The 22,916-nt window shown below is 39.9% G+C and overlaps 1 protein-coding gene across 4 annotated transcripts in view; it reads right to left on the bottom strand.

Moving 5' to 3' along the window:
* The window catches only part of bcas3 (BCAS3 microtubule associated cell migration factor), a 289,933-nt gene extending 267,709 nt beyond the window's left edge, over window positions 1-22,224 (bottom strand). For 3 of the 4 annotated variants that reach the window (XM_079354708.1, XM_079354711.1, XM_079354710.1), the window contains exons 1-7: window positions 22,114-22,224; window positions 20,436-20,527; window positions 20,254-20,308; window positions 19,358-19,433; window positions 17,926-18,032; window positions 10,933-11,014; window positions 5,851-5,923 (exon numbers count right to left, since the gene is read on the bottom strand). In XM_079354708.1, coding sequence (XP_079210834.1) covers window positions 5,851-5,923; window positions 10,933-11,014; window positions 17,926-18,032; window positions 19,358-19,433; window positions 20,254-20,308; window positions 20,436-20,506 — 464 coding nt within the window. In that variant the 5' untranslated portion in view covers window positions 20,507-20,527; window positions 22,114-22,224. Of the gene's footprint in view, window positions 1-5,850; window positions 5,924-10,932; window positions 11,015-17,925; window positions 18,033-19,357; window positions 19,434-20,253; window positions 20,309-20,435; window positions 20,528-21,717; window positions 21,833-22,113 lie in introns of those variants that run through there. The other variant, XM_079354709.1, reaches the window with a different exon arrangement.
* Between the last annotated feature and the right edge of the window lie 692 nt (window positions 22,225-22,916).

Genomic DNA, 22,916 nt, shown 5'->3' on the forward strand with positions numbered 1-22,916 from the left:
GCCCCACTCATTTTAAAAGCAAACACACGACAAAAGACGCGTTTTATGTTGACAAATTAAAGAAAAATGAAGGAGAGTGAGAAGAAGAGCTCTCTGCTAATGATGAATAAATAATTAAGATTGTTTCCTAATAATCAATGAGAAGAGTTAAGGTACAAATAAAATGAGTTATAAGTATTTAACCCTTTGATATTATCTGTATTTTGTCCTGTTAAAAATGCAAATTTAAACACAATATGTGGACTTTATAAGTACTTTAAATGAAGGTAGAAAGAAAACATAGCGTTCTTGCATCCAAGGTCCGAGGTATCTGCTTTAACGGGTTTATCACTATTACAAAAATATCTTTTAAAAACAATGTTGTAACACAGTGAAATGTGGAAATATCACACTGGGCCAGGGGTTAATACTAATGCAAGACATTGTCTCAAGACTCACTAAAATAATGAGTTTCCCTGAGTCACTGACGGTACAATCTATCTGGAACATTCAGCAGGCTTGGAAAGCATGAGCGAGTGTGAGTGCGTGTGTGCGTGTGTGTGCGTGTGTGTGTGTGTGTGTGTGTGTGTGTCCGTGGGTGGCCATAATGTGACAGTGAAGAACACCATAACCTCATGGTGGATAAAGAGCATCACTTCTCCAAATCCCCTTAATCTGGTGGCTCGTTTTATACAAATGCTTGATGATTTCCATTTAATACACTTTAAAAGACGGATACATCCGGTCCACGGAACAAAACCCGTCATGAAAATGCACTGAAACACAAGGGCTTAGTGCCACAATGGGTTCTGTGTGTGTGTGTGTGTGTGTGTGTGTGTGTGTGTGTGTGTGTGTGTGTGTGTGTGTGTGTGTGTGTGTGTGTGTGTGTGTGTGTGTGTGTGTGTGTGTGTGTGTGTGTGTGTGAGGGCGATGAATTGAATTTACTGCTTTCAGCCAATGTAATTAATATCCTGCTATATCACTAAAAGATATTAGTATATACATTTCAGTAATTTAACATTATGTCTGATGCACATTTACCTTTGATGATGCACCCACAGTAAAAAATAATCCACAACTGCACCTACACCGTCTACTGTATAACTTCATGATGAAAGACAGCCTGATACACAGTTAAAGCAGAGAAGCTGGTGTGGATCCTCTTAGTATAATGCCTTACAAACTAAATGAACACAGCAAGTGTCTGATAGGTGCAGAACAAGTCAAATGATGTATTTGTACAAAACAAAAAATTGAAACAAAAACTTAATTAAAACTTAATCCTTAAATATTTATTTATTTAAAAGAAGAAAACCCAGGGAGCCACGAGGACTCACGAGGAGCATGCAACCACGACATCCCGACAGAAGCAAACGACAAACTATAATGAACTGACACGGAGAGAAAGGAACACAGAGGGTGCATCCAGATTGCAAAGTGCCCACTCAGTCTGTCAGAAGGCAGTATGCAGTCGACCTACCGTCCGTGCTGTATCCTGTACCACACAGTAGGCACATATGTGTTCCTACTTCGTTTGATTCAGTAATTAGAAGAGTCATGTACATATACAGTCAGGTAAACTAAAACAATATCATAATGTAAATAAAGTAAAAAAATAATAAAATAATAAAATAACTTACAGTACATACAGGAAAGAATAATATAGAAATAGTAATATAGAAAACAAAAATGACACAAATAAATATAGAAATTGTTTTATATTAATGCAGATATTTGTTACATTTGTTGTTACATTTTAGGAACTTTAATTGATTTTATTTATTTATTTTCATCTGGAGACGCACGTGAAGTGACGTTTTAAGGTTAGTTTCGCACAGCATTGTGGGTGGTAAAATACTGTTTGTTTCCTGAAAGCATGCATCTGATCCTTACTGCAAAAAAACTAAACGGAAGCTAGTCTCATACTGAAATGTTCAGTATATTGAGGTGGTCACAAAAAAGACCACGAAAGTTCAGTCTACTGAAACGCCCCACTGAGAAGTCCATACTGCATACTGAACTGTGGCTATTCAAAAAAAAAAAGACCAAAGACTGAATAGACACAGAGGTGATCAACACATGACACAACTGAACACAATGAGGGCAATCAAGCCTGGAGAGAAACAGACAGGAAATAAGGCTACACTGAGAACTACAAAGCAAATCAAAGAACACTAAAGACACACACTGAGAACTCACAAAACAATACAGACTAGAACACAGACAAACATGAATGAGAAACACTAAGGACCAAACTAGAAAACATTAACACACAGGAGAAACAAGCAACACAAGGGAATACTAAGTCAAACACGATAATAAATCAAAACTCGGAAATACAAAACTAAACAAGACAAAACCATGACAGCAGGTTTGGGGTTTTGTTTGAAAACCAGAAAATAAATAATTGTCCACTAACTATATATTTATACAAAGGAACCATTTTGACACTTCTGATTTGATTAAATGACGCCATTGCAAAGATCCAGAGGCTAAACTCCATCTATCAGCTCCATTTAAGTCAAATAGACCAAAAGCTAAGCACATTTTCACCTTACTCTACAAATGTGATCATGGTACCGATTTTGTTTATTCATGTTGGTTAAGAAATAACCAGCTATTTTGTTGACTTCCCATGAAGCGAAGTAACCAAAAAAACCATCCTCTTGATTCATAATATCAACCAGATGCAGACACAGATGTGTTAATGTCACCATCTTTTCCTGGAAATGAATATTGCTGAATCTTCTGCCCCTACATACAGAGGGGCAGTGCCACGTTTGACGACCTGTTCGCAGGGTCTGCTTTGAAAGTGCAAAGATTTTATAGATTCACACCAACAACCTTCATTCTATTACAGCTGTGACCACTGACTCCAGTGAAAGTTATATGCTTGCCTAATTCTGGATGGAAACAGTGTTTTAAACAAAAAACAACACTTTTCTCAAAAAGGTGTTGAAATAACAAAATCACAATGCAGATTTTTATCATGGTATAAAATGTAACATGAATATACAGGCATTCATTACTTACACAGCGACTTAGTTATTTGAACATTATTGGACCAAATAGAAAACGTATTTCAGTACGGCTATTTTTATTTATACGCCACTTGTTAGCTGGCTGACAAGCTCCACCATTGGCTAAACTGAAGAACTGCAATGCATTGTGGGGCAGTATAGTATGAGAAGTGAGCTCCATTATCACACCTGCCAATTTAGTATTCATCCGCAGACTTCTTATAGAAAAATTGCAAACTATGAATTTGGACCGTACTAATGTTGACATCAGTATCAAAGTTTGTGGTTTTGGACACAGCCATAACTAATCACCTCAACAATGGAGAGAACAAATAAAAACTGTTGCATTAATCTGGTGAATACACAAATGTAAAATAAGGATTATTTGGACAAGTGGGCGATGTCATTCGATCAATTTATTCACACCTTATCTATGCACGAATTAGCAAAAAAAAATTCAAAACACAAACATGCAAATATGCTCTTGACTTGAGATACATTTCAGGGGTTATTTTCTTTTATAGCTAAACTGCAGAGCAGACACTTTAGCATCGATGATACAGAGTGGATCAGAATCGTGTTCCAGATTAACCTACTCTATAGAGCCATCAAAGTGTTGGACAGACAAGTTTAGCTCAAACCACAGCACTGAAACATGCATGAATTACACCTAAAATGAGCTTCCACCCAGTTTGAACAATCTGAGACATGAATGGTATGTAAGAACAACTAAAACGATGGTAGGAAAACCAACCTTTTGGATTAACTAATTAAGACCATTCACAAGATTAAAGTATAAGACGTTCACGTATTAGTGGTGACAATGGTACAGCATTGATTGTGCAAGCCGTAAAAAAATATCCGTGGCCGAGACAGTGATCATGCACACTTCTTAGAATATCCATCATCATCAGCCAAAGCCCTGAAAAAGCACATCCAGGAGTAATCTGCACAGTGAAAGAGGACTATATTGGTTAAAAGAAAAAGGGACCACATCCTCTCAGCATCTGGAGATGTTGTGAGGGGAAAGCTGGAGGTTGGAAATGTCAGCGACAGTTCCCAAACTCTGGAGAACAAAGCACGCTTATTCATCACTGAACTTTTGCCCAACAAGTGTGTGCACTCAAACACCCACAAACAGTTAAGTTGCCTCCATCTTTGGCCATAAAATTTACATTCATTGAAATGGTGAATGTGGAGCCTTAAATTGCCCCAAATTATAATACCTATAGAGGTGTACATGAAAAAAATGACAATAATAACAGCCAGTAGGGAATAATAAACCAATCATTTACAGAAATGTGAGCAAACCAAGGTCTAAAATATGATTCCACAAGCCTTCGGTCACTGGAGCAAAAAGTGACACACAGTTTTATATATATATATATGTACATATACTGTCAAGAAAATTATGGGATCTATACATTGTTTGGACTTAAGGCATAATCCTTTCCATTGATAAAATTATGTTGAGTGTGCCTGGCTGGAAATCCACAAGTACAGGGCTTCAGCACACATGCTTTTTCCCTTCTCTGGTTTTCCTTTAATTTGCAAATCTTGTAATCTAAGCCTAGAGCTGACTGAACCAACTTCTAAACCAGCACTGCTGTAGCAGCCAAGACTCCAATCTGTTTTCCATTTAAGTGTCAAGACGGCATCCTTTTTGGTGGTTAACAAAAGCTGTTATTTCAAAATGATTATATGCTAAAAATTGTGTGAGGACCTTAGTAAGTTTATGAACATCCTCAATGGAAAGTACTGTGCCGCACCCGGAAGCCTTTTTCCTTCTCGTCTCTGACCAGAGTGTTATTTACCACGCACTTCTGAAGGGGGAAGAACCAGGCTGTGCCATTCAGCCAGAGGTCAGGGTTTGTGCTTTTCAACACAGCGCATGTTTTCAGCATTAGTGTCGAGCGACGCCTGGATGATTCGCCAAACCGTCAAAACGCTGCCTGTCTCTGTGTCAGTGAGGACATAGGGAAAGCAGAAGCCACGGCAACGGCGTCAGAGAGACAGGGGCGGCAGTCCCTGGAAAACATCAAGAAGGTGGTCTCCATCGAGGCCCAGCTGAAGACAGACTTCCTTATTTCATTTCCCAGGGAGGATATATTGAGTTAAATTTTGTGTTGCTCTGGAGGATATGGAAGGGGGGCGGACGGGGGACGAGGGGAAAGGGACTGGGTATGGGGAGGCGAGTACAAGATGCCTGAGGGTCTGTCACTCTTTAAATTCACTGAACAAAGGTGAATCTAGGTATTACGAGGCACTGATTAACTGTCGAACACAAAGCAAGAGGTCAGGAAAGTGCCAGTAAGTGATCGTTTCTTCATCTGAAGAGACTGAAGCAGTACACTTCTCTGTTATCATTTAATGCATTAACGAGATACATTAAAAAAGACTGTTTAAATCTTTATAATGTGTGAAAGTTGAGATTAAAATGTGAGCCACGTATTAATCTAAAAGATATATAGAAAAGAAATATATCATTGTCATATAGCTACTGTAAGCTGTATCTCGGGCACACCTACGACCGGTGTGTTTTTTTTGTTTGATTCAAGAGAACCCTTCCACGTCCACCCGTTAGCCTCTGACACAGGTGAGGGGAGAGGTGAGGGGAGGCCACGCCCACTCAGTAGAAAGGTAAGGGCGGAGCTCTGAGAGTGTAATTCAAGGAGAACAACATACATACAACATACATTTACTGTTGTCCTAAACTCACTGGAACAGTAGTGTCTGTTAGGAGCAAACGGATGACTGCACATGGTAGAAGACAGCAGATGTCTTTGGCCATTTAAACCATCACGGCAGAAAGAGGAGGTGATGTCAGCTTTATTACGATGCTCAAACTCACCCAGAGGACCCTGCACTCTTGCAAACCCCCAGGAGGGGCCTCTTGTCGGCAAAACTGTCAATCTTCAGAGGGCCTGAGGAGGAAGAGCAGTCACAGAGAGAGGCAGATGAGAAACAGAAAAGATGTGCACACAACAAAGAGGGACATTCTTAAAACGAACATGTGAGGCCTCAACAGCGGCTCACCCTCACTGAACAGGCGGCTTATTACCATGACAGGAAACGTGCTGATTGCATTACTACTGTTGCCCTGTAATTCAATTATGGTCATGAAACATTTGGGGTGAGGAAGGCTTTTTTTTGTAAATAAGGCTTTATTTTGTAAGTTAGTCAGCAACTTTCCTAATCAGGAAGCCACATTATTCACATCAAGGTGTTTGTGTCCTCACTGTTAATAGTCCTTCCCTGAATCAGAGTCAGAAAAAAAGTTGACTTTCTCCAAATATTTACATGCATATGTATTTATCAAATCTCTCCGACTAAGTGTAGCACAGCAAGTAAGACTCTCCTTGTTTGTTCAGGGCTATTACATCCACGGTGAAATCCCAGCAGGCATATTTGTAAAAACCAAGAGAAAACATGTTGCATTAAGTTGACTGATCCCATATTTTTCCCTGATTGTCTCATTCTTGAAGACGGACAGAGGATCAGGGGATTGAGGAGATGGGGGCGCTTGGATTGAAAAAGATGTTAGCCTTCTTCGGAGGACTGTAATTTGAGGCTCGACAGTAATCAGGCCTAGTTCCTGTGGTATGGCGTGAGAGCAAACGTGCCTTCCCAAACAGCCTCCAACACTTCTGACACGATCCTTTTCTCCTTTCATGTTTCTGTCATCAGACCTCATTCCCAGTAAAGATATTGAGCCATTGCATAAATATGACTCTGAGAGACTTAGTGAAATGGCACGTTTACTAAAATAAACTTTCTGGGAGGAAAAAAAGAAACATTATACAGAGAGAGAGACTGTGTTGGTTCCTACTGCAATAGGCAGTTATTGTGGTGGGGCTGTTGCTTTCCATGGATGTTTGAATGTTACAGAGGGGATGGCTGTGTGTTTGGATCATGTTACATACAATGCAACATTCAATACAACATACCGAAGTGCATACAGTTCCTTAGATAGTAGCAGCATCGCAAGAAGCTCTGTTTTCAAAACAAAACTGCTTCATCTGAAAGGAGGCATGAATATATCTCATATGAGAAATCTGCACACCGACGCCACAGCAGAAAACATGGATGACAGCTGCTGAGTCAGCCGTTTCTTTAAATGGCTGGACAGAGTTTGTTGTGTTCTTAAATGTCTTTATTTGCAAAAAAAATATATACATGCAAGTTACGAGAGAAAAAAGCTGAACCAAAGTTAGAGGCAGCTCAGCTTGCAGCCTCCTGTGTCTGCAAAAAAAACCAAAACGATTTCTTTGTTTTATTTTATTTAACATACTTTATAAAATCCCTGAGGGAAATTCTGGTTGACACTCTGTTATTGAGAGGCATACAGTAGGCCTGAATCAGAGACATACAGTAGGCAGACAGATAGAGGTATGTTATGAGGGTAAGGAGTCACAGGTCAGTTCTGAACCCCGACCGCCATGGATCGATGCCCGTTTGGAGGACAACAGCATCCACAAGCACTTATCAATTTTCTATGGGCGCCCCAAGTCCTGCTTTTAAGTCATTCATATTTTTAATTTATTTTAAAGGTTGCAGTAATTATAACTTTTTCTGTTAGCTTTAAAAATGTTTGTCTATTTATCAATATTCTGAAGTAGTTTAACAAATGAGCTCTGATTTCATCCAACTTTCATCATAATCATGACTTCTCAAACCTGCAACTTTATCAAACTACATATGAAGCAAGATCATGTTTCTACCATATTGCCCCCCTTAGAGACTTATATAATATATATATATATATATATATATATATATATATATATATATTCTCTTTCCGTAATGCTCCTTCATTATGAATCAAGGAAAGAGTGGAGCCGCATTTTTTCCAAGACAACGGAAGGTCATAGGTTGTAAACTCCACAGGATGTCCATAAACACATTCACTTCCCTTTGCAAAACCCAGAACTTCCCTCTCTATTCGGAGAAATCGTAACCTTGCCTTATTATAATCAACACCTATTTTGGGGTCGTTCTGAGTCCGCCCACCCACGTCCTCACAACCCAGACAATTGGCCTTTTAATGGCTCACCACAGTGCAACACTGTTTGCGCCCTAACAGATTGCAATCAGTGTCCTTTCCCTCCAGTTGTACAATTCATATTTATTTTCTGCTGAGGAGAATTGCTTCCCTCATGTGTTGGGGCTATCTGCTGCTTCTTATTACTGTGGTTTGCTTTCATCCACTTCCAGCGCTCTTCAAATGCTGCCATTGTGCGTTGTTGAAATCTGCCAGAAGACCGGAACACGGAGAGAGAACAAAAAGGCGACCAATAAAAAAGAGAAAAGCCACAAACCAATGGGCTTTTATGGCACTTTTCACAGCACTGATTGACACCTGCAGAGATGAAATTCAAACTTCATGTCTGGAAACAAACTAATCAGTGGAACAGCTAAACCATTTGCACTGTAGCTTTGAGAACATGAACAGCGCTATTCATGCTCTGCTCAACTTTCCGGTGTCTGACAAAGACAGAGGAACCAGTGAAACATTTGTTAGTCATCACTGGGACTCTCTCACGACGATGAGAGATAATAAATGGAAGCATGTGTCACTAGGAGGAATCCAGTTAATATTTACAGTGTTATCCTCAGTTAGAAACTCAGGACACAGCCATTCTTTCTGTTTGCATTTCTTTCAAGGGGTCGGAATGTAATCTAAATGATTTTACATTAAAGTCAGCTTTGTTGTCAAATTTGAGAACAGAACTTTCTAACCTGTCGAGGATCATGTCACTCTCCCTATAAAGCCATTTAAAACTATTTCACTCTAAGTAGGGAGTTTCTAGATGTTGCTACAAACTTGAATGTCTTACTTTATTTATTTTCTGTCGACAGAAGTTTATTTTTTTTTTAATGCACAAAGTGCAGATGTGCATCAAACATGCGGATGGAAACGTGAAGGCTGCGTTCACACTGCAAGCCTTAACGCTCACCCATGTTTTACCTTCCCTTTTAAATGTGTCCTGGATCAGACTTCTGTGGGAATCCACTGATCTGATTTCAAGAGAACGGATTCCAGGGGACATGTGCTGTTCACACAATCAAAAAAAAAAAAAGAAAAAATCTAATCTTGGTCACATCGGAGCAAAAGAGGTTTGAATGTGGTCCATATTGGTATCATGAAGCATATGATGAGGGTAAAGGGGATAAAAAGCAGAGGATGGGCCCTGCTCAATTACTCTTATTCTGTCATTCATATTCAATGCATACCAATGGGTTTATTATTAATGATCCTTTGCAATCTAATATTTATCATTTCCAAAATTTCTCTGACTTTTCTGGTCGATTTCTGCATACATTAGTTCATTTCCATTAACTACAAATCTTCAGGCAGCACTGCATTGTGGGTTAATAATTTAAAACAGCTAATCTTCCTTTTTTTTTTTATTTGAGACGTCCCCTGGCATCACAGCTGCTGTCATTTTGCTGCAGAATTCAACAAAGAAGTCCTTTCCATTTTCAGAACGATATCAAGTCTGATCAATTTTTGATGTTCAGGGAATCTAAGAAGGCATTAGGCAGCACCAGATACGGTTTGAGGATTACATATTCTGAGAAAACACGTGGAATAAGTTACAGTAAAAAATGTAAACAGAGAACGAGACATGCATGTTTACCTAAACAAAATATCTTAGAGTCTTAAAGAGACGATTTGGATTTAGGGGAGTTAGAGGGAGATTTTCAAGCAGAGCGGTGAAGAAGTTTCCAGCAGAACTTTGGCAGCGAAGAGTCTTCCACCGCTGACTGAGAGCAGGCCAACACTAATCGTAGATTGACTTTACCATGAAGATGAGGCAGCATGGAGCACTCTTTAATTTTAATGATATAGCGCCACTTAGAAAGCCCACAACCCAAAACTGCATTAGGATGTGGCATACAACATTTAATTTTAAGTGTCGACCTTGAATGCTGAAATCAAGTTAACTGGAGGGCTTTTTTTCTTCCAGGAAAGATGTCTCAAAGTCATCCTGGAAAGACACCTCAGAGGACTTACAAAGAAAACGGCAAGTCCCCGTCACGTTTTAGAGACGGTAAAGACGAATGTCATGTGTTACAGAAGGACGGCTGCCTCTGAGGTTAACGCTGTCTGCACGTGTGCGCGGGCGGCTGTGGCTCAGTGGTAGAGTCAGCTGTCTCTCAACTAAAAAGGTCGGATCCCCAGCTCCTGAAGACAAAAGTCTGATGTCCTTGGGTAAGACAATTAACCCCAAGTTGCTCCCACTGCTTCGTCAGGAGCGTATAACTGTGTATGAATGGATTAGTAAATACTGATGGTCACTTCCCACAGCAGCCTCTACCATCAGTGTGTGATCCATCTGTGTCGGTGTGACCTGCTGTGTGAAAGCTCTTCGAGAACAACTATACTGGCTCGAGTCCATTAACCATTGACTGTTTTGGTTGGTCATAAATGATTCTAAAAAGTACGACATCAGACAAAAAATGTAGGGTTTTAATTTATCCATATTTTTCCAAAGCTTGGTTGGCTATCTTGTCCGTTTCCAATCTCTTTGGTATGCTAAGCTAACTAGCTGCTGGCTGGTCGTCCATATTACGTGTAAAGCCACTATGGTGACAGCTCGACCTCCTGAACACCTTATATACAGCAGTGGTGAAGATCACAACGCATGACAAACGCTCTTCACACGTCATTCTGCTCCAAACAAGGAAAGTCAATAAAGTGACTTTAATGATTCCAACTTTAACAGTAAATTAAACGGAGTAACATCATTTATATCATCATTAATTAACAAAAGTACCAATAAAAATAATCTTTATGCGTCTGTGAGGCTGAAAAACTCTAACATAGAACTCACTGTGCAGATATACTCATCATGATCTCGTCTGATTTCTTATTTGCAGTGTGCATCACGTTCACTTCTTCCACATGTAGAACAGTTTGGATACTCACTGATGTGAGGGGCTGGCAGAATTCGAGCAGCTCGCACGGGACCGTGGCGTACCGAGAACAGCTCCTGGGCTTCCCCTGCCAACTGGAAGAAAGGTCTGAATTAAAGATCGTTCAAACGTTTTATCTCTTCCGTCAGAAAGAAAAACACGTTTTGCCCTCAATGAATCGAACAACATCAGAGATAAGTTCAACTTTTGTAGAATTCAGGAGATGATGTAAAACCCATGAAGTTGAGTTTTCACAGGAGTTGTTTTTTTTTTTTTGTTCCTGCAGTTTGTTTGTTGTCGTGTAAGTGTGTCTGAGAAAACCACCTGTATTTGATCTTAATGAGGAAGCCATAATGAGATATGTTTTCTCTTTTTCCCTGTACTTTGGAAAATCTCACATGAAACAACCACGGAGGACAAAAGCCTGCAGAACAACAAAAGCACAAGGACAAACATTTATTTGTTCACACTGTTAGGAAGATAATCTGTTCCAACTGTGTGAAAGGGACGGTTGGAGGCAGGGAGGGAGGAGGGGGACTGAGGGCGGCCCGCTGGTTGAAGTTCCGGCCAAACCACAAAGTAAAATCCACCAAGCACAGAATAAAAGGCCCAGAGGCATCCCGATGCAAATGAGCTGCCTACACTTACTGCCACGGAGCCAACGAGAACGGGCTGGGGATACGGGTTAATGCCAAGTGGGCAGAAGCCTATGATGTCTCCATCCCAGTCAGACTGAACGCATAACAAACACGCTCAGCAGTGTTTCCAACACAGCTTACAATCTGCCGACATTTCCTTCTGTTACTGATTTTACTCAAACCCCCTCTGACCACTCCGTAAAAAGTTTTGTTGTCAAGGTTACAAGTCGACTACTGAACATGTCTCAGAGTGTGCAGCTTCACTCCATCCTCTGGCTGCAGCTCACTCTGCTCAACTACATCTTACACTGCTTTAGGAACTTGAATCAGTGTCTTTTCATCATCTGTGATTCACCTGCATTTAAGCACTCGAGCCGGTGCTTTGCGTCTGGTCACTTCCTGTCAGTACCTGTGTCTGAGCGGACTTAAAGCTGCTCGTTTGCTCTAACTGCCGTGTTTCCTCTTTTCTGCAGTCTTGCTTGTGTTGTTGTTAAAAAACTCCCAGAAATTCTCAGCTGTTTTAAATCCAGGTTAAAGACAAACCTGTTTACAGCTGCCTTTAATAAAGACTTTACTCTTTGCACAGTAACTTTTAACTTTTTGTATTTTTACTTCAGTTTATTTTATTGAAATTCTTTTTTACTTGAACATATTTTAAGTTTTCATGTATCTCTGTCTTGATGCTTTTTGATGTCTTGTGTGAAGCACTTTGAATTGATTTGTTGTTGAAATGTGCTATATAAATGAACTTGTCTTGAATTAATAAAAGGCTTTTTAACTTTTGGAAAGGAACAGAGTGTCTCAGATATCCTGTTGTGTTTTCCCACTTAACTTTGAAGTAATTTGTCGCTATACAAAGGATAAAAGATTCAACTTAACTCTGTCAGTGACAGACTATAGGTTATAGATTATTCTAGATTATATCAAATTTTAATTCCATCGTACAATCAGAAGAAGAATATAACTTTACCAAAAAGAACCAAAGTCGTCACAAATCAATCAATCTTTATTTGTATAGCGCCAATTAACTTCAAATGTTATCTCCACCTTGTAAAAAGAGCAGGAAAAGACTTGACTCTCTATCTTCACCTTCAGAAGAAAGCAGTAAAGCCCGACAACACACAGCAGAGAGTAAGAACACTTCACTGTACATAAAAGTGCCGTCAGTGTGTTATCTGCACATTTGGTTCATCAACCTGCTTCAAAGCTCAAACAAGTCCATTCCAGCACATTTGCACAGGCTTCAAATTTCATTTAGGGATTAAGGTCACCCTATTAGAGAGGATTTTAAAAGTTTACCCATTTCTGTTTTTTGATTACAACAAAAACTGAAAAAAAAGAGTTTCAAGCACTATAATGTGTGTGTGTGTGTGTGTGTGTGTGTGTGTGTGTGTGTGTGTGTGTGTGTGTGTGTGTGTGTGTGTGTGTGTGTGTGTGTGTGTGTGTGTGTGTGTGTGTGTGTGTGTGTGTGTGTGTGTGTGTGTGTGTGTGTGTGTGTGTGTGTGTGTGTGTGTGTGTGTGTGTGTGTGTGTGTGTGTGTGTGTGTGTGTGTGTGTGGCCCAGTTAGGACTTCATGTGTTCATATGTACTGTTAGTGTATTAGGTCAATGGTGAGCGGGGGTTTTGTGTAGTGGTGTCTGGCGTGTGTAGTACACATTGTTCTAAGTGCAGAATGCCCCACTTTTGTTATTCTTTTCTGCGTTAAATTACAGTGAAACCTGCATTATCACTTGAGCAGTGCTCTAATCTGTTTGTTTTAAGTCTTTAAGCCCATCCGAGAGGATGATCGCTCTTTTGTGCAATTAGTAGCCTTTGCAAAGTGGCGGATTTGGAGCTGCGTATTTTTATTCAAAGTGCTTGGGGCCCTGGCGGTGGTAGATTAACACTGGAGACACGAGCAGGTTATACGAGCACTGATAGCAGGAATAAAAGGAGTTTGGCAGCAGGGTTGGATGCCTTCACAGGCAAATGGACCTGCGAGGGGGAATAATGGAATTTGCTGGATTAAAATGAAAAGGGGGAGGGCGGGAGGTTAATGCGCCGGGTTATTGTGCATTACCCCGTCGCTCATCCTCGCCTTACATGGCTCTGTGTGACATCAACTGCCATCAACAACATTCGCACCATTACATTAGTGTCCCAGCGTATGCAATATGCCAAAGTGCTTTTTTCAAAGTTGTTTTCCAAGCGCACAGTTATTCATTATATTCATTTCATTTGGTGGCTCAGATTGTTGTTTTTTTTCTGTGTGTGTGTTTGTATGTTTTTTTTGTAGAATCACAGTGTCTGCTCTTCTGTTTTAATCTCACAAATGTAATGCCATAAGCTGTGAAAGGCGATATCTGGGCCATATTCACAAGCGAGTCGGCTCGCTAACACGGTGCCGGACATATTGGAGGGTTTGGAGGGAGCAGGTGCTTCAGAGATCGCGCCGTAACAGGTGCTTATGGTGAGCTTTCATCACATGCAGGAACTAAATGTTATGACTGCGCAAAGCCTGTCGTATTGAGCTTTAATAAAAACACTCAGATCAACTTGACTGTTTTATTATTAAGGATGGCATTCCAGGATCCAAAATGTAACTTACTCACTGTCAGTCAGTCCTTGCAGGGACAGTTAGAGTTCAGTAAGGAAGGCTCAGCTGTGCAGAGTCTTGCCTCTCAGCTTTGACACTTGTTGCTAAATAATTTGCAGTACTTGAAAATCAGAAACTGAAAGTACTTCAATTGAGAGTTAAGTGAATGTAGGGATGGAGGGTTTTTTGCACATCTCCACTGCTGATTCCTTCCTACCGACACATGCTGATTTATTACCAAATAAGAAATCAGTTTCCTCCAATCAAACTTTTAACAATACTAACCAAATAAACACTCTGCATTGAGCGTACAGAAATGTAGTTGAAGGAGTATGTGAGAGAAGAATTATCGAGATCAAACACTCATCAAAGCACACATTTTGGTTTTCATATGCAAACACTTTTTGCACCTGAACTGTAGGCTTTTAATGTAAGTGTTATTAGATCCACTTATAGACACTCGACGACATAAAAGACAATGCTTTTTAAAATGTACATTCAAGCTAAGTATATTTCATGTAAAACAGGCAGTTTTTCATTTGAATTAATATTCTTAATTGTTCAGACTGCAAGTTTGTATTTTCTGCAGTGATTCGTTGAAGTGGTTAAAATGTTCCACTTGGGATTTATGTCACTGATTGATTAAAGAGCCTTCAGTTTTCAGGGTGCCGGTGGCTTATCGGTTCGATAGGCGTATTAAAGGTAGAATTCAATATAGTATGCTGAGCAAATTTAGCTTTTATATTGTAATTTTTACAGCTTGATGAAACTTGTTTACAGCTGAAACACTACCCTTTGATTTGCAGAAATGTCCTTTCTTAATTCATATATTTAGAACTTGTGTTTGGAACAGGATTATGGACATTTGTGTGATTCAAGCTCCAGGACATCCACCAACACTTTCTGCAGACGCTTTTCTTCCAAGGAGGTCATTTCACCTCAACACGTACGCAGACAGGCAATTAGTCGTCCACAGTCTGCCTCCTATCAGGCTGAGGCGGATGACACCTCTCCAGTGTGAGGCGACAGTAATCTACATCTCCTAAACAGCTCTGTCAGCATCCATACAACCAATCACAAGTCCCCATCTCTCCAGCGTGTCAAAGCGTTGCGTGTACACGTGTATATCCGTGCTCTGCTGGGCCATTACAGAGGGTGTCGGCTTAGCAACTGTCACAAACACTTCACGGCCACTCAAGAGGCAGAGAGCTGGGGCACCCTGTGTGCTTACTTAAAACCCTGCGAAAAAACACAACCCAGAAACATCCCGTAAACTTTGAAAAACTGAAAGAGAAACAAAGAGGAACTGCGACGTGTGAATCACAATCGGTGTCAAGTTCATCTGTCAAGCTTGTAATCCTCTTCTCCACCAACCAAAAAAACCCCGACGAGAAGCCCAGAAGTTGCCACATCACAGTGTTCACGGCTAAAAGAAGAGTGTGTCCTCTTCCCTGAGGTCTGTGGATGTTTACAAAGAGACTGATTAAGGACTTCGGTGTGTTTAGATCTCGCAGGATGTATGTGAAGTTTGCATGTTTCAGTGACAGCCCCGACATGAAAGGCGATACTCGGTGTGCGAAGCCCCTCGCAGCATTTGTGGACAATTTGTTAAATCACGGAGCAGACACAAGCGTCTAATGATTTTCCAAGTTTGGACTCTAAAGAAACGAATTTACTGAATAAGACTTTGTGCACATTTGGTTTGGGAGGAGTTTTCATGCGGTTTAAGACGTGCCCAGTCTTAAGAAAAAAGCCTTTCAGCATGCAGCTTGCAAAAATGAATAAATAATAAACACAGGAGGCTTATATATTGCAGTAATTACAGTACGGATGCCTTTGTGACATTTGTTTTGATGTCTTTCCTTTTAATATATGATTAATGATATCTGACCTGTAAATATCAGATTTAACCAAAATCATTCCTCTAATTCTTAAATCAGAAGTTCTCCCTCTCGTGGACACTTTGAAAAATGAGGGTTCAAAGTGAAGAGTCATCAAGGAAGTAGAGAAGGACTCCATGCGTGTCTTTATTGTGTTTAGATGCCACACCACAGTATCAGACAGGTTTCCAGCCTTTTATTCATCACGTAATACAAACGCTATGTAGAAATTGGCGTAATTTACATTGGATCGGATATCAGACTGACGACACAGATATGATCACTGATCAGGAAATATGGTGGGACACACTCAGGCTAAGTCTCACTCTAAAGACTTTAAGACGTGTCCACAAATCGTCTCCATGACAACGTTCAGACGAGACAATTCTACTGCTTCCCGTCTGTATGTGGAGCCAGCACCATGCAATGCTGGAGCCGTACAAGTCTTAACAACAACATTATTAGTTATGATGTAAAAATATCAGAATCAGATCGGAACTGAAGAAAATATGGACCTGTCCATCTCTAAAAAATAGATATAAATATTGACATCAACATCAAGACCTATTTATTGATCCTAGAATATAAAAACATAGACAATGACTTTTTTACTGACCGTCTTTGAACATGTGTAATTACCATTATTATGATTATTACAGCTTTGCTATAATATGGGTTTGATTTTTCTGTCTGGTTTGTCTTTTTTTTTTTCTTAATATCACTGAGTTGTTTTCAATTTCATTGTATTTTTTTTATTCCAGATATAACTAATTGCTTATATGCGACTGTAAAAATTTAAACTCCTGAATCGTTCTCACTCTGTGTGAGACGCGACACAATGACTTGATCATTATCTTGATTTATTTCCATATCATTCTGACAATATATATCAAATACATGTTTTGCATTATTCCTATGAATAACACTGATTACATATTTAAAGGCAGAGATTCATGTTGACAGTTTGTCATCGATGAGGCTCTCTATACAGCTCACTGTATTGTTCATGTTTCTTTGCTTATCCTAAAATAGTAAAATAAAAACTTATATTATTGCATCTAAACTTCGTCCATATTTTTCAGACTAAACCTTTAAGATGGTGATTTTCATCTTCTGCACTGATGTTAATAAGAGATAGAAATCCAGCCCGTCTCATGTTCATATGACCACCTCACAGAGGCCGTGTGTGGTTCAATGTTCAGGCCTGAGCGGTAAAGAACTACACATGAACAGTTTCTTTTCATAGCATGGTCAACACTGCCACCTAGTGGACAAAAGTACAAAACGCAGCAGACAAATTCGGGGTGTGTGTGAGGAGCTCCGATGTTTCCTTTATTGTCTCCTTAAGGAAAGGATGCACTGGATAGTCCTTTCTGAAAGGAGACAATATGACCCACAGTTCTTTAGGGCAACTTTATTTAAAGTGACGCACCTCTCTACTTTTCATGACAGCAAGCGACCGACGTGATCGCACTGGATTTATATGAATCATTATGATTTAATCACGTGTGATTCATGTGAATTAAAAGGAGAGGACACGTACATGAGGACGTACACACCAACCAATGATGCTTATAGTACTTTCTGCATTCTGCATTGTTTTGTTTTTCCAGCTTCTTGGTATGTCTCTACAGGTCCAGGTTCAGATAAAGATCTGACCAGAAGTTCAAAACGTAGGGTTAGAAAGAAGTGCCTATAGTCATAACCAGGCTAATTGTTAGCATAGCTCATTGATTGATAATGAGTGTATGTGGGGGGGAGGGGGGCTTCTGAGGCCCAGTCCCATGGAGAGGGTGTTAATGTTAAACAGCAGCGCACACTTCAGTTTAAACGTATCAATAAAGTGAACACAGTTTCAGGTAGAAGACGAACACGGTTGTAGTTTTGTTCAGTGTCTTCGAGGGTTGACTTACAGAAACGCTCCAGACCTGCATCCCGTCAGTGTAGCCAATCATGAGGCAGAGAGGAGGCTCGCTCGTTCCGTTGTGCATCTCCAGAAACTCTGGATTGCGGGCCGTGTCTGTGCGAGCAGAAAGTGAGACATTCAGTAAACTTCTACAATAGAGTATGCTACATGACCAACCACTCGGACACAATGTATGACGATCCTACCATCACAAATGATCTGATCCACTCTCTGTTCCATGCTTCAATACATATTACGATACAAAGATTTCTATTACATCTTATTGTACTTTTTAGACTCGTTCACACATGTAGATTAGTCCTAAACAATGTCCTTAAATCTTCTGGCTGAGCTGCATGTGGGAACACAAACGGACGGATTCTTCAGCCCGACTTTATCTGGACTTTCTCCTGCTCGCTCACTTTCGTAACATTTCCTGAAGAAGTTGGGATAACCCAGTGTGTGACAGGTTCTGTCACAGTGAGTGAGGGAGCGGGTAGGGCTGACGATGATCGATATATCCTGCAGGCATATATTATACATGCACTTTAGAGGTGGGGAAAAGATATTTTAATGTAAAAATCACAATTCTTATCTTCCAAGATTTTAATTTTTGGGGGGGCTAATCAGTCATTCCCTGCTCAGTGCTAATGCTAGCTCTTTAACTGAGTAGAAAGCCAAATGGAGCAGCAAGAAATTCAGCCAGTCTCACAGATGACTGGAGTAGATCCTGAAGTGTGTACTCATTCAAAATAAGACTTTGAATCCATGGATCCAGAAAATCCAGAATTGAGACTCCAAAATTTGAAATCGAATCAAATTGAACCATCAAACACTTAATTAAGCGGCTTCATTCTCTTTTCGGATTGCTAGAAGGTTCTTATCCACACATCAGACTAATATGAAGCATCCTTTACACGTACAACACGTTCACTTTTCTGTGTTTCCTTTCCTTGCAGCGACATTAAAAGTGACGTGTGTACAGTAGCTTGATGCAGCGTCGTACCACGCTGATAAGTCTTTTTGTGTAAAAGTCATGCTGGGTGATCAAAAATCATATCTGGATATTTTTAGCTGAATTAAGATACCAGATATTGATCTTAACATTTTTACTGTGTAAAGAAATAAGACAAGCAAAGTCAGTTGAAGGTCAAATTCACTCTGCCAGCTGCATATCATAACATCCAGATGTACAAGACAAATGACATGAAATAAAACATTTTAAACAAGGAAAGGCTCATTAATGTGAAAGATAAATAAATTCTAAATGTTCCGTTCCTGCACACCAAAATACATACAGCTGTAGGTTTAATGTCTGTGTTTTGCTCAGAGGGGGAGAGAGAGAGAGTGAGAGGAGAAGGAGCAGCTTTGTTTTAATGAGACATCAGTTAAAACCCTGAAGGCAACAGTCTCTGTCGTTTTGACAGGTTAAGACTTACCATTGATGTCGGCTTTCTCAAATCGAACCCAAATGATTTTTTCCTTTTCGTCGGTGGGTGGCGCTCCTGTGTACGCCTGAAGAGTGAAAGAGAGAAAGATGGATGCAAACCCTAGGCGTGTTCATAGTGCAACATCAGCTGATCTCTCTCTGTTGAGCAGCCAGATACTCTGATCTTAACTGATAAATCATACCTTCCAGTTTTAATTCTTACAAGGCCTTACTTTTCTGTACTTTATAGAACTATTTCTTTTCATTATCAAGATGCTAAACAAACCGTTCATTGCTATGAGGTAGGGATGTAAAGAATAATAGTGAGGCAGTCAAAAAATGATTCAAAGGTGTCAAGATTCACATCGGTACTCTGAAAAGTTCAACGTAATAATATGGTGAGCGTCAGCAGATACAGAGCATACAGGCTCTGTATGTTCTGTAACAGAGGCGACCCTTTGTTACAGCTGTATGATTCCCTGTGCTGTTTCTGCCTGGGACACTTCAGCTGCCTCCAGTGCCGCGCAGGAGAAGTGACTGATTATTTCACGAGGTGCACCTGGCCTCAGTGCTAAGTTCAGGGGGGCTGCTGCTGCTGCTGCTGCTGCGGCTGCATGTTGCCTCTCTGTAAGGGGGTTGTGTGTTAGTAATTCAGTCATTTGTTTAATATTTAGTCATGTTTATGTCTTATTAATGTCCCAGAGGTTTCACTTTGTTAAGGTGTCCTATGTGCTTTATCGGACAGGTTCCTTCTTACCCCCATCGGACTGCCTTAGAGTTGGGCATAATAGTGCACAATGACACATCTGGTCATTACTCATGAAATTCAATGCAGAATTGGGATATTAGGACACAAGTACACAAACCCCAGTTTGTGTGAGTGAATGAACGAAAGTAAAAATGTACCTGGGGGACGACATCCTGCAGGAAGGTCACCACACTTTCCATGTAAGACTGCTCCCTGTGACAGCAAAGAGTGCACGACACGTCAGCTCCAATGATAACGCATTAACAGACAATAAAATGCACAATGGAAGTCATATTTGTTTGTGTAACATATGAAGAAGTCGTCTGATTGTGGTCCTTACGTGGCAGCTTGTGCTCGAACCAGAACCCCTCCAGCACAGCGGCTTGGTCTGCGTGGAGAGTCTGATGCCATGTCGTCTGCTCTCTTTTAATCCTACGAAGGAAAAACAAAACATTTTGACAAGAAAATTGTGTACAAGCAAAACAACTAATTCATTTCAACCTGTTCACCCAAACTGACAATGAAACTGTTTTAAAGGTGAGAAGTTATAACGTGGATGACAGGCACAAGCTGCCGCTATGCGTTTGGCTTTATAAATTCACAAGTTAATCACACGATGTTAAAAAGTATACTTCTTAATTTATGGGGCACATCATTTCCAAAAAGACACACTGAAAAAAAGCTGGAGCGATTTCAAAACTGTGTCATCACTTGGTTTGTTCAATAGACGGCACTCAGACGCCATCCGTCTGTGGCACGAATGTACCCGAGTATCACAGCTGAACACACACTCAAACTTCAATTATCTTCCAAATGTTTGACAACGTCGTTTGTTTAAGACAGCCGGAGAGTACTCTGGGTACCTTTGCATCCTCATATCAGAGTGAAATCATAGCAGGGGCCACACAGAGCACAAAACCAGTGATTTGACATGCTGTCTCTCTAAATCTGCATCTACCAAATCATCACTTCTGCATAGCCTTAAAAAGTAAATAAGAAGAAAACAGCAATCGCATATTGACAGGGACAAAGTTAACTTGTTTTAATGTCCAGCTTTGACAGCAAGAAAAAGCAAAACAAAGATCTTAAACAAAGACAGTCAAACCTGGACATATGTGAAACTGGAGGCAGAGAAGACTCGTCTGAGTGATTTATAATCCCAAGAAGACAAGAAGCCACAAACTGTTGTCTTTTTTTTTTTTTTTGCAGTTTGTTCAACTTAAAAATGACTACAATTCATAATATGTTCTCGACTTCGACTACTGTACTGTGATAGATAAGGAAACAGATGAGTAGAACATGTTTTAAAAAACAATGGTGTTGATTTAGCACCCTTGAGACAGCAATCAAATTTACAGTTTGTCAGCAACCAGCATGGTTAGACCAAGATTAATGGTAAATGGATGGAAGCAGGGAAATGTCCCCATGCAGTCAGATAGTTAACACAATAATAATCCAGTGACAATGTGTAAAAACTCAAACATAAATGCCATACACTGAGGTAACCGTGCATTTAAAGTCCACATGTAAAGCCTGCTACCTTGTGGCATGAAGTATTGAATGAAAGCAGCTGTGATAGCAGGAGAAACTGTCATATCTTACAGAGGGGTCTGTGCTCTTACACTGGTTAATAAAAGGTGACATTTCAAGATGACAACAACAGCTACATGCAGTTTAATATCCTGATGGAGGGGCTTCTGTGCCTAACAAACAATGACAGGCTTGCTTATCTTTGGTTTTATAACTAACTCTGAATGTTGTTGTTTTTTTTCAGCGAGCTTGCACAACTATCAGCCAGCAGACCAATACGAGCAGCAATTGCCAAGTCAACACAAAACAGCTTCTGACTAACAGTAAAGTTATATTGAAAGATGAGGTCCATGCTAAATTAGCTAGCTAGCATTAGCTGATAAAACTCCTCTGGCAGCAATAGAACGAAACAGTTGTTGCGTCAAAGCGGGACATTCATTTATCATGTTTCAGGAGGGCAACATAATAAAGCGGTTAAATTTACGAACCGACGCGCTGAACGCTGATGTGTCCTAAATGAACCTGTGTGATGGTCCGACGGGCTCTCTCTCCAAAACACGTCAAAACACAAACAGACTAGATTTGCGGAACAGCGTTGTGTAATGGGTAGCCAATTAGAGCACAGAACGGTTTCGTTAAACCAACCAGGCAGCAGTAAGGGCGGGACTAAAGACGACGTCACATCTTCTTAAGGACGCAGTTAACAAAATAAAATATTAATAAAAGAACAACTGCAAGATTCACTTTACACTGGGATTATAACTACTTAAAAACTGTCCACGGGCTGCCTCTGGAATTAAAAATAAATAAATACTCAGGAGTTTTCATAATTTCTCAGTTAAGAAAATTGTTATGACCAACGTAATTCAGGTAACAAATAATGATAATTTTGGCAACAGCGTTACAAAATACTGATATTATTAAAGGATGTTATCTCCTTTTATTTCACATTTTCATCGAAATGTTATTCTTTAAAAAAGAAATACATGGTCATTCTTCAAATCGCTTGTGTAAAATGTTGGCGTGAACAATGCAAAAAAATAAATAAATAAATAAGAAGAAGTTTTGATAAACAATAATATTCCGACTTGATTTTTACAGTAGGGAGCAGTTGTGTTTCTGATCCTCTTAAATATCTGGTTGCAGTTATTTAGAGATATTTTCAAAGATTGATTTGTAAGACACATCCGAAAACTAATTCATAAAAAGGTAATTATCATGGATAATTAAGAAATCGTTGAAGACAAAAAGTCAGAAATAAGTAAAAAATTATTTTTTTTTCGGTAAAAGA

The sequence above is a fragment of the Symphodus melops genome, assembly GCF_947650265.1.
Source record: "Symphodus melops genome assembly, chromosome: 10".
Classification (NCBI taxonomy): domain Eukaryota; kingdom Metazoa; phylum Chordata; class Actinopteri; order Labriformes; family Labridae; genus Symphodus; species Symphodus melops.